This window comes from Panthera pardus, unplaced genomic scaffold (assembly GCF_024362965.1).
Source record: "Panthera pardus isolate Hobbes unplaced genomic scaffold, ASM2436296v1 HiC_scaffold_16, whole genome shotgun sequence".
Classification (NCBI taxonomy): domain Eukaryota; kingdom Metazoa; phylum Chordata; class Mammalia; order Carnivora; family Felidae; genus Panthera; species Panthera pardus.
In genome coordinates this window covers 109,323,763-109,335,783 of record NW_026526721.1, presented here as the reverse complement: position 1 = coordinate 109,335,783, position 12,021 = coordinate 109,323,763, and the positions used below count along the sequence as shown (strand labels likewise).

At 42.2% G+C, this 12,021-nt stretch overlaps 1 protein-coding gene across 3 annotated transcripts in view; it reads left to right on the top strand.

Annotated features, from left to right (window-relative positions):
* The window catches only part of ARHGEF26 (Rho guanine nucleotide exchange factor 26), a 127,622-nt gene that overhangs the window by 76,781 nt on the left and 38,820 nt on the right, over nucleotides 1–12,021 (top strand). For all 3 annotated transcript variants that reach the window (XM_019439998.2, XM_053903697.1, XM_019439989.2), the window contains 2 exons: nucleotides 233–307; nucleotides 8,996–9,085. In XM_019439998.2, coding sequence (XP_019295543.1) covers nucleotides 233–307; nucleotides 8,996–9,085 — 165 coding nt within the window. The remainder of the gene's footprint in view (nucleotides 1–232; nucleotides 308–8,995; nucleotides 9,086–12,021) is intronic.

Genomic DNA, 12,021 nt, shown 5'->3' with positions numbered 1-12,021 from the left:
GAACTTGGATTTGAAACCAGGTTCATCTACCTCTGAAGTCTATTTTCATATTGAATAATTCCCTGGATTTACTTGGATCCTGTGCATCTAATGACTATTTCCTAGTTTTGTAATTGGATTGTAATATCATCTTCATACGTGTCCATAATGTTGTGTTCAGCATTATTGAGTTTGCTGTGAGTAAAACGATGTGGCTGGACCTTGATTTTGTTTTTCTTTTACTTCATTGCAGACTATCTGTCAGAAAACACCTAAGGACTCTCCGAAGTATGAAGTCTGCAAAAGAGCCTTAAAGGAAGTGAGCAAGGTAACTGTGGAACAGCTAGTTCATCACACAGTAAACCATTCAACACCTTGGAAGAGTATGTGTCTGGCTTTGGTGCCAAATACTGGTAGATTCTCAAAGCCATTTGCACGGAGTTCCTTAGGTAGCTAAAAGACAAAGTGAAGTTAGTATTTTGACTATTTCAGACAGTCTTGCTGTAAGGGCCAATAGATACCTCATTTTCTTTCGGTGTCTGAATAGTTGTTTATTCATTCTCTCATTAAACAGCTATTTCCTGAGTATCAACTATGGTGCCAGGCATGAAGCCAGCCCCTGAAAATATGGTGATGGGTACATAAGACAGTTGTGGTTAATGCCATTGTGGACTGTGCTGTGTAAAGGGGAAGGAGGACATTAGATAAGAATTATAATAAAGGCTGGTGAGTGGCATGGTAGGGAAGAATATAGTGATGTTTAAGCTGAAATCTAAAGCAAGCTTAGCTTGCTGGGAGCCAGGGCTTGGAGGGAAAGAGAATGTCTCAGGTGTGTAGAGACCCAACAGCGAGAAAGTATTTGGAGGCTTTGGAAGAGCTGGAATGTTCTTTATGTGGCTATAGAGTCCAATCTAGGAAAGAATACCAAGAAGCCATGTTAGGGACATGTGGACCTTCTCTTCAAATGATACAGAAGCTATAAATTCATGTGTTGTGAAGGTGACAATGGGGATGGGACCAGTTGTGAGGCTTTTGTAGTTGAGTAGGCTAGAGGTGACAGTGGCCTTTATGGATATGACAGTAAGATGGAGAGAAGCAATATATAATAGAATGTTGAGGAAGTAGCACGGAGATTGATTGGGTGAGTGTATTTGGGATCAGAAGTCAAGGAGTATGGTCTCTGGCTTGAGCAGCTACATGGATGTTCCTATTTACCTTTACAATAGAAACATAGGGAGAAGCTGCTGACTTCCATGTTGGATAGGTTATAACAGAGGTTCTTACAGAGTATCCAAGTTGGCTTGAATAGTGGAGACCTGGATTTGGGACGCATGGGCATAGGATGGGTTCTGAAGTTGGGAGAGTGGATGACATTTCCTAGGAAGAATGTGTACAGTAAGAAGAATAGTGAGTCTGAGGCACAACCATGAGGAACTCCACCATTCGTCACAGAGGCCACTTAAAACCCAAACCTTACCAAAGAAGGAGGAAAACCGTAATGGCCTGGCAAACGGCAGATGATTTGGTGGAAGGAGGGTCAGCGCTGTCGAGTGCCCCTAGGGGATACAGTGCGTAATGAGTGAGGCATTCATGGGTTTATCATCAGGTGGGTTGTGTCCTCGCAGTGGCAGGTGGGGAGGCCGGATTGCAGTGTGTTAGGAATGAGTGGGAGGCATGGATTTGCAGCCGGCTGGCAAGCGTAGCAGGCTGTTGCAACACGGTGGCTGCCAGTGAGCTGTAGCTGAAAGAAAAGTGTGGGAAGTCTCTGTTTGTTTACAGATTAAAAAATCTGTGGGTACCTTTTAAATGCTAATAGGAATGTCTAGCTGAGAGAAAGCTGTGGAAGATGTAGGAGTCAGGATACCGTATGAGCTAAGCAGAGGGGGCAGAGATCATGATAGCAGCAGAAGCTTCCTGAACCCTTGGAGCTACCTCATCACCTTAGATAGAGTCTGGTACACTTTGGCACCACTTTACTGTGAGGTACACTTGAGGGTTTCTTTTAATCAGGTTTAAGTTGACTGCATTTTACATATCCTCATCCTTGAGGATGTACCTACAAAATTATGGGCTTTGTGAGCTAATTTATTTTTCTAACATCCATTTTTTTTCTTTGTCTTTATCTTTCTCCTCTTTCTCCCTCTCTTTCTCCCTTCCCGCCTCCCTCCCCTCCCCCTCCCCGTCTCCCTCTTTCTTTCTCCGCCTCCCTCCCCTCCCCCTCCCCGTCTCCCTCCTTCTTTCTCCGCCTCCCTCCCCTCCCCCTCCCTGCCTCCCTCTTTCTTTCTCCGCCTCCCTCCCCTCCCCTCCCCGCCTCCCTCTTTCTTTCTCCGCCTCCCTCCCCTCCCCCTCCCCGCCTCCCTCTTTCTTTCTCCGCCTCCCTCCCCTCCCCCTCCCCGCCTCCCTCTTTCTTTCTCCGCCTCCCCCTTCCCCTCCCTGCCTCCCCCTTTCTTTCTCCCTCTCCTTCTTTCTTTCTCCCTCTCCTTCTTTCTTTCTCCCTCTCCTTCTTTCTTTCTCCCTCTCCTTCTTTCTTTCTCCCTCTCCTTCTCCCTCCCCCTTCCCCTCCGGCCCCTGTTTATTTTTGAGAGACAGAGACAGAGCATGAGCAGGGGAAGGGCAGAGAGAGAGGGAGACAGAATGTGAAGCAGGCTTCAGGCTCTGAGCTGTCAACACAGAGCCCGATGCAGGGCTCAAACTCACGAACCCTGAGATCATGACCTGAGCTGAAGTTGGACACTCAACCGAATGAGCCACCAACATCCATTTTGTATTTAAAAGTAAGATTATCTGTGCCTTAGTCCATTCAGGCTGCAGTAACAAAATACCACAGACTGGGTGGCTTTTAAACAACAGGCATGTGTTATTTCTCACAGTTCTGGAGGTTTGAAGAGTCCAAGATCAAGGTGCCAGCATGGTTGGGTGAGGGTCCTCTCTGGTGGCAGATTTCTCCTTGTAGCCTTACATGGTCAAAGGGACTACGGGGGTAGTAGGGCTTCTTTTTTAAGAACACTAATACCATTCATGAAGGCTCTACCCTAATGACTTTTTTTTTTTTAATATTTTTTATTTAATTTTGAGAGAGAGAGAAAGAGAGCAAGCAAGAGAGGGACAGAGAGAGAGAGAGGGAAACAGAGGATCCAAAGCGGGCTTTGAGCTGCTATTGCAGAGTCCAATGCTGGGCTCGAACTCACGAACCATGAGATTGTGACCTGAGTCGAAGTTGGACACTCAACTGACTGAGCCATCCAGGCACCCCCTCTACCCTCATGACATTTAAAGCACCTCCCAGAGGCCCCACTGCCCCATACCATCACCTTTGGGGGTCAGGGGTTCACCATATGAGCTTGGAGGGGTATAGAAATTTAAACCAGAGCAATCTGCCAACCACTTAAATTCATCTCTGGCCCTATCATTGGTCTGCACAACCCACGTTGGGAAACACCGAGTGAAGAAACTTAGCCTGACATGGGTTACCTAAGGTCCTCCTGCCCATGGGCCTCTCCTCTGGACCCCATATCCCGTGCTACCTCCTTGGAGGCAGTAGGGGAGACAGTCTTTAGGTGGAGCTGCTAGAGAAGTTCTAACCTTGGATTTGAAGGACATGTTCTCAGATTTTATTTGGTTGTTACTGAGAAGTTAAAAAATAATTCACACAGAAGGGGAAAGAGGAAGGCAGTAGTAGTTGTTGAATTAGGAATGATATTTAATGTCTCCAAGAATTTCACATCCCAGTCACAGTAAGCCACAACATTCCTTCAGGCATCTCTTGTTCACTGGGTTTGACACTGGTACTTGTAGCAAAGGCTGGCAAAAATGTAAGGGATCAGTGAATTGCCTTAATCTGATACTATTAGCATACAAAAGGCACTCTGAAGAAATGCTGTCTTCGTGGCTTTTTTCTCTGCATTTCTTTTTCTCTCTTGAGCACAAGTTATGAACATCAGCATCATTTCCCTAGTCTCCTAATATTGTGTGGTAACTAAAACCACTAATATAGTCAGCTCAGAAATTAATCCTCTTTTGCATTTGTGTAGGTTACTGATGAGGAGTTTCAGATTCTGGGAAAACAGTATCAGTATTTTCAACAAAAAGGTTGTACATATAGAGCATTTATTGTTCAAAATTAAAATGCAGGGTGCCTGGGTGGCTTAGTTGGTTAAGCATCTGACTTCAGCTCAGGTCATGATCTCACAGTTTGTGAATTAGAGGCCCATGTCGATCTCTGTGCTGACGGCTCGGAGCCTGGAGCCTGCTTTGGATTCTGTTTACCTCTCTCTCTGCCCCTCCTCTGCTCACACACTCTCTCCCTCCCTCCCTCTCTCTCTCTCTCTCTCTCTCTCTCTCTCAAAAATAAACATTAACAAATTTCTTAAAATTTAAAATGCAGAATTTCACTTGTTTGCTTTATCCGAAAAAGAAAGCAATTGGGAGTTCCCAGTATTTATTTTAGAGAGTGAAATTTGGTATATCAAGGTCCAAGTTTTTAGAGCCAGACTCTGTGGAAGGCCCCTGGACAAGTGTCTCTGGATAGTTACTCATTCTTAGAAAACATGAGTAATATCTTCTCTGGTAATTAAACTGCTAATGTAATGAAGTTTTTTTGTTTTGTTTTTTTGTTTTTTGTTTTTTCTATAGTGTGAATAATGTCATTGAGATTCCTCATACATGTTGCTGGAATGAGAGTTACAGCTTACCGAATTTGGGGCCTTGGAAAATCTTATTGGCCTAGTTGAACAACTCAAAAGCAAGAAAGATGTTTCTCCTCAATAACAATTTGTTTACTTCTGACTTTCTGTTCACATGCTGGGGTGGAGCTAGGGGGAGGACAATTTCCAGGGAATCTGAAGTTCAGCTGGTACACAATGATGTCTGGTGTTGAAGGAGTGGTGGTCGAGAGAGAGTTTCTTAGGCCTGTGAAGTCTTTGCTGCCGTTCTCTTCCATTTACTCTCCCATGGAAAAGATTAACTGCTTTCACTCTTACCTCACAAAAATGCTACCTCTGTTTGGAGATACTATTAAATTATAAGCTGTTCTCCTAGTGGCAAAATAGCCAAGTCTCTTCACTCTTCTCCTGTAACTACTGCTTCAGCCATTTGCAGCAAGGTAGATGTATCTATCTGTTAACAGGGAAAGATCCCTAAGCTATATTGTTATGTGAGGAACAATTAAGTTGCAGAACAGTACAAATGGTGTGATAACATCTAAATAATACAATGTGTTGACGCACATATGTATGTTATTGGTATGTAGAAACAGTTGCAGAATCATACACATCAAGCTTTGTGTGGAAGGGAGGGATTCGTAAGTTTTCTGTTATGCCTTTTAGGTACTGCTCTGTAAGAATGCGTTTCAGGTTTACAGAGGTATATTTTTTAAATAAACTAGGATATTTAGAAAATTTAAGAGACCTAAAAATATATCAGTACTTTTATCGAAGGTGATGACTGTTGTCATTCTATTATACATCCTCCCAGTTGGATGTTTGTTCTAATACCGGTGCATGGTATAAACGTACACTGAAAAATGCATTTGTGTGGTACCTGTTTGACTTACTGTTCTACAAAGTACTGCCTAGAACATTGTCTTGCATCAGTGATTGTGCTCATCTGATTATTTCTAAAGATAAATTTCTAGAACTGGGTTTACTGGAAAAAATGTAGGTATTTTTTAAAGGCCCCCAAGGGCCTTCATAAAAGGTTGTCCCTATGTTCATGGCCACCATGATATGTAAATGTTGGTCTTACTGCACACTTCTCAGCATCAGATATTCTTTTAATCTTTGTAAGTTTGAACGACTGAAAATATTTTATTTTCAATTTATATTTCCTTATTAGAGTGTTTGAGCTTTTTTTAAAAAAATAAATTTGTCCTAAAGAAATTAGTGAGTTAAATTTAATAAAGCTTTAACAGCTGCTGAAGGAAGTCATGGCTTTAATATACTGAGCTTGATTTTAATCAAAAACACCAGAGCACACATATCTGCATTAGTCCTCGTCCTTTTGAAATAGCTGTTAAAATGGGCTCTGCTGATGAGACTGTTGGTTAAGACAGTTTGGGAACCTTTTTGTTTTTAATATGCCTTCTAAAAATTGTTTTCTGACATGGTGGCTGACTCTTATCTTTTGCTGAGGGAGTCGATATTTGAAAGTTTAAGAAATAAGATGATAACCCAAACTTAATAATGCCATTTTCCCCTATTTTATTTTATTTTATTTTGTTTTATTTTATTTTATTTTATTTTATTTTATTTTATTTTATTTTATTTTATTTTATTTTATTTTATTTTATTTTATTTTATTTTATTTTATTTTATGTTATTTCATTTTTTATAAAGTAGACTTTATAATTTTTTTAATGTTTATTTTTTGAGAAAGAGAGTGTGAGCAGGGAAGGGGCAGAGAGAGAAGGAGACACAGAATCCGAAGCAGGCTCCAGGCTCCGAGCTGTCAGCACAGAGCCCGTAGTGGGGCTTGAACCCAAGAACTGTGAGATCATGACCTGAGCTGAAGTCGTACATACTCTCAACTGACAGAGCCACCCAGGCGCCCCACCCCTCTCATTTTAAAACAGGATTGCTATAAAGAAGCTGTTCCCTCCTCCCACCCACCTTCTTTTTAAGTGATTTATAAACTGTCTCTGAAGGCAGCTTGTTCAGGCAGAAACATTTGCTGAATGTTCCTTGTGTTTTTAGGTGCTGGGTTGTGGGCACTGGGTTTACAAATAATGGAGATTTCACAATCTCTGCTTTTCATTCTTTTTGGAGAGGAAATGCCCCAGATAAGTCTTGAAAGACAGGTAGGGGGGTATAAATCTAGTAGATAAGGAGTTGGTTGGACAGAGCGGGATGAAGGGTATTCAGGCAGAGGGAAAGGGAAGCACATGCAAAAGTGCAAGGGCAGGATGGAACGTGGGGCTTTATCCAGAAATTTTGCAGGGCTGAGGCCCAAGATAGGAGTGGGAACAGGCTTGCAGTCAATAAGCAGTTGCCAGATCATGGTTTTACTAGGACCTAATTCTGAAAACCAAGGGGATCTTTCTAAGGCTTTTAAGCCAAGGCATTTCATGATCAGATTTGAACTTAAAAAGATTGACAGCATTATCTGGAGGATGTGTAAGAGTAGGGTAGCAGCAAGGGATGGCAGAGAATTGGTAGGGAAGAGGGAGTTTGAGCCTGAGTTCCGGGTACAATACAAAGAGAGGGTCATGGACCGTGGAACAGCAGCATTAAGGAGGCTTTATGACTGCTTGGATATGGAGCACAAAGAAGAGGGCGGTGTCTGAGAGCTGTGAGGGCTAGGTTTTTCAGCTGCAGGGAGTGAGTGTTGGAGGTGATGGTCAGGTTTTGTTATTCTCATTCTGAGTTTGAGATGCCTGTGAGTCATCCAAGAAGAGATGTCTTCTAGGTGGAGGTGGAGCCTAGGGGACAGACCGAGTCTGGGAACGTAGATTTGGGAACTGTGAACATACTCCACGAGAGAAATTATAATAATGTCTGGAGCCATGGCTGCCTAGTTAGATTTCACTCTGACATGTCTTAATCCTTTCAGGATAGTGCAGTTTCAGATTCCTAGCCATGATCAGGTATACCCATCATTCCCTGCATCAGTGAACTCTTTAGGTTCAGACTTAAAGATAAGCTGTAACTGAAGATTGGGGTACCCTCCAAATCTAGAAATGCATTAGGCGATCATAAATTGTTTAAGCGTCCATCAGTAGGGGGTTGAATAAATACGTTGTGAAAAGCATATGATCACAGCATAAATTGCATCATATCACGTTCCTGCTGAAAGCCTGCTGGTAAGACTTTTCTCTTTGCACTTGGAATACAATCCAGATGCCTTAAGACCTTGTGTGCTTTGACCCTGGCCTCTAGTTCCATCTTGTGCCATCTTCATGTGTCAGGATCTTATACTTTCTCGGGCACACCAGCACTTTGCCATCGTATACCCTTTGCTCATGGTGTTCACTCTGCCTAGACCAATGCTGTGATGAGGTCTGGAAGGGTCTCGAGCATGGGAGTTTGTCTTCATGGAGTGTGGGGTTCCCCACCCTCCCAGTATGTAGATGTGTTCTTGTTCACCAACCTGGAGTTGTCTGAACTTCATAGTCAATCACCAGCCCTCTCCCCTCCCCAGAAGTCTGGTGGGGGAGGGTGTGGTAGGGCTGCAAGTTACAACCCTCTCTGTAATCACTTGGTTGGCTCTGCTGGCAGCTGGCCCCTATCCTTAAGGGCTTTCTGAAAGCTACTTCATTAACATAAACTCAGATGCGGTTGAAAGGGGCTTCTTATGAATAAGAAGACACCCATTTCACCATCATAGCTCTGGAGCTTTTGGGAACTGGGAACAGAAGTAAATATTATAACTAAAAATGCCCCTGTGGCTCTTGTAAATAGAAATTATAAGGACTGTAGGGACTGTGTGCTGGGAACTATGAACCAAGACCAAATAAATCTTATTATCAGAGGACTTTGAATGCGTTCAGTTTGTAGATAATTCAGTAGTTCTAATTACCCTGAAGTTCCTATCCTTGAAGAAATCACTCACCAGTAGTTGCCACCGAAGGTTTCTCTCTTTTAGCATCCTGTGCTCTGGTCCTGTGCTTTACAGGTAACAGTCTGCTTAAACTTTGCCTTTGAAGTTGGTAGTCTGCCCCAGCCATTTGGACTGCGCATCTTCCCTGGGGCTGTGTGAGGTTTCCCTGGTTTCCCTGGCAAAGGAGAGGAGGAGGGGCAGAGGAAAGGAGCTGAAGGGTCCGAGATCAGACTGTGGGAGAGCCCTCAGAGGGCTCCTCCCAGACTTCTCAGGAGTTTTTTTTCCCCCTCTGTCCTCACATCTTAATACACCACCTCTAATGGGGTACAATGTCTTAACTGTGTAAAACTGTGAGTTCTTTAACTGTCAGAAATGAGTCTCTGGAGCTTCCAAAGTGCAAATTATTTCCTGTGAGAGATCTGCATTTGAAATTAAGGTTTCTCTCCTTGACCTCTTAACCCTCCTTATTATTCTGTGTTCCCAGTTGGTTCGACTGTGCAATGAAGGAGCTCGGAAGATGGAAAGGACTGAAATGATGTACACCATTAATTCCCAGTTGGAATTTAAAATTAAGGTATTCTTGTATTTCTTCATAAACAGATTTATTGCTGCTCTTGCCTATGTCTTATGTAAATAGAGGTAGTTGAGGGCAACAGAGTAGATAGGAATTTGCTTTTCAAAGAAGGGCCATAAATTGATTGCAGAGGGACTGGACTGACCAAGGGAGATAGATGCAGACGGACCAGGCAGCTCTCTTGCTTATGGTCACCAGATAAAGTTGCCTTTCTCCAGGCCACAGGTTACATGTTATCTAACTAGCACATTCCCTCCCACTTCCCTCCCCCCAGGAAGATGCCAAATTTAGGGAAAAAGGTAGTTAAGAAAAATAGAATTTTGGAATGGAAAGGTGATTTCTTTAGTATTCTCAAAGTGTCCTGCAAAACAGTGGTATCCCGTGAATTGGATCACGTGTTCTCCTAAATCAGATAAGGGCACTCCTCTTCCAGTTTGCCAAACAAAGGTTGTTAGTGGAAAGTTCTTTTCAAATTTGTTTTTCTTCCATAATTCTTTTTTGAATATGCGCTCCCTATTGCTGCTTGTCTGATACCACTTAGGAGTGGATGACAGGATGAGTGGAAAAGAAAATGACCATTAATGGCAAATAGAGGTCCCAGTCCTTTGTTGGCTCACAACTGAGTTCTTAGTGGATGTGAATGCTCACGATTGTGATTCTATTTTATTTTGCAACTTGTAAACTTAATGAAGCAACTTAAAATGACTGGTCATATTTTTTCATAGTAAAGGTGCTCCTAAATTGTGCAGTAGAAATACAGTGATCATCATTTCATAGCCTTATGCAGAGAGCAGATTCTCTGCTATTATAGAGACACTGGTACAGTGTAACTGTATGCTTTTATTTGTATAAAAAAGGAAAATAAAGCCCAGAGAATACTTCATTGTTAACAGGGTCACTGGACTAATGGTGGTAGGATCAGGACTAGGGTCCATATATCCTGACTTGCAGATCAGTGTAAACTCCTTCACTAGAACATTGTGACTATAACTATTTAGATGTCGGAACATGACCCATAATTCTTAGAGCAGAAGGTGATAGGTACTTGCTAAAAACTCACACACACACACACACACACACACACACACTCAGTTATAATATCTTCTACAGAAATTTATGGTAATTTCAAAACCCATCTTTCCCCCATCCCTCAAAAACGAACTTGTTTTTCTCTGTAATTTGTTGTTAAGTATTTTAGAAAATATGTCTAGAAATCAAAAGTTTTATCTCTTCTTTTTTTAAAGTTTATGTATTTTGAGAGAGACCGAGCAAGTGGGGGAGTGACAGAGAGAGGTGGGGGATGGGGGTAGAAAGAATCACTTGCAGACTCCACACTGGAGCCCTATGTGGGGCTCAAACTCACAAACCCTGAGAACATGACCTGAAACCAAGAGCTGAGTGCTTAACTGACTGAGCCACCCAGGTGCTACCTCCCCACCACCCCCTGCCCTGCCCATTTTTTTACAGTTTATAAATCCCTAACCAGTTTGATTTTTAAAGACGATAAATTCTTTACCTAACAATTTTTTTTTCTTCACTGAAAATCACTTGGCTTAAGATATCTTTTTTTATTAAAAAACATTTTTTTTTTAAATTTATTTATTTTTGAGAGAGAGAGAGAGAGGGAGAGAGAGCATGCGAGAGAGTGCACGAGCAGCGGAGGGGCAGAGAGATGGAGACACAGAATCCAAAGCAGGCTCCAGGATCTGAGCTGTCAGCACAGAGCCCAAATGTGGGGCTCGAACTCACGGACTGCGAGATCATGACCTGAGTGGAAGTTGGACCCTTAACCGACTGAGCCACCCAGGTGCCCCTTTAAGATAATCTTTTTTAAAAAAATATTTTTAAGGTTTATTTTTGAGAGAGACAGAGCGTGAGCAGAGAAGGGGCAGAGACAGAGGGTGACACAGAATCCAGAGCAGGCTCCAGGCTTGCTGTGACCACAGAGCCTGATGTGGGACTCGAACCCATGAACCGAGAAATCTTGACCTGAACTGAAGTCAGACGCTTAACTGACTGAGCCATCCAGGTGCCCCAATTGGCTTAAGATATCTTTAAGGTCTATTTCTCTAGAACCCAAAATTAATTTGTTATTGAAAAATGCTTACCCTAAGGGTCCTTAAAAATAAATGATTAACATCAATTAAGTTCATGAATTTTGGGTTGTTTTCTTTTGATTCAATGCTTAAAATTATTTGCGAGGCTAAAGGAAGATAATCTATGTGTTGATTTATAATGAGGTGCTTAATTCAGGTCACTTAGAAATACTCTTAAAATCTTAGGATCTTATTTCTGTAACACTTTATGGACAACAATGGACATTTTTATTCTGTTCATTTTATATTTTTTATGAAAAAAAATTTTTTTAATGTTTGTTTATTTTTGAGGAGCAAAGAGAGAGGGAGACACAGAATCTGAAGCAGGCTCCAGGCTCTGAGCTGTCAGCACAGAGCCCGATACAGGGCTCAAACCCACAAACCACAAAATCATGACCTGAGCTGAAGTTGGCCGCTTTAACCGATAGCCACCCAGATGCCCCTCAGTTCATTTTAAAGATGCGAAGATAGATATTGGAAGTTCAGTGATTTGTCCAAGCACATACATTGTTTCATCAAATTTTGTGAGCACTTTCTTTGTGGAAGGCAGCATGAAAACCAAAACATGATCCCTGCCCTCAAGGATCTAACAGTCTAATAGGAGACTACAGAATTACAGAGGAGTCAGCAAAGTCTACAGCTGTCACAGTAGATGAAGACAGTTGAGGGCACCCGGCTTTTTTTTTTTTTTTTTTTTACTATTATTTATTTTTATTGTTCTTAGAAGTTAGTGATTCATCACTTACATACAACTCCCAGTACTCATCGCAATAAGTGCCCTCCTTAATGTGCATTACCCATTTAGCCCATCCCTCTGCCTACCCAGCAACTCTCAGTTTG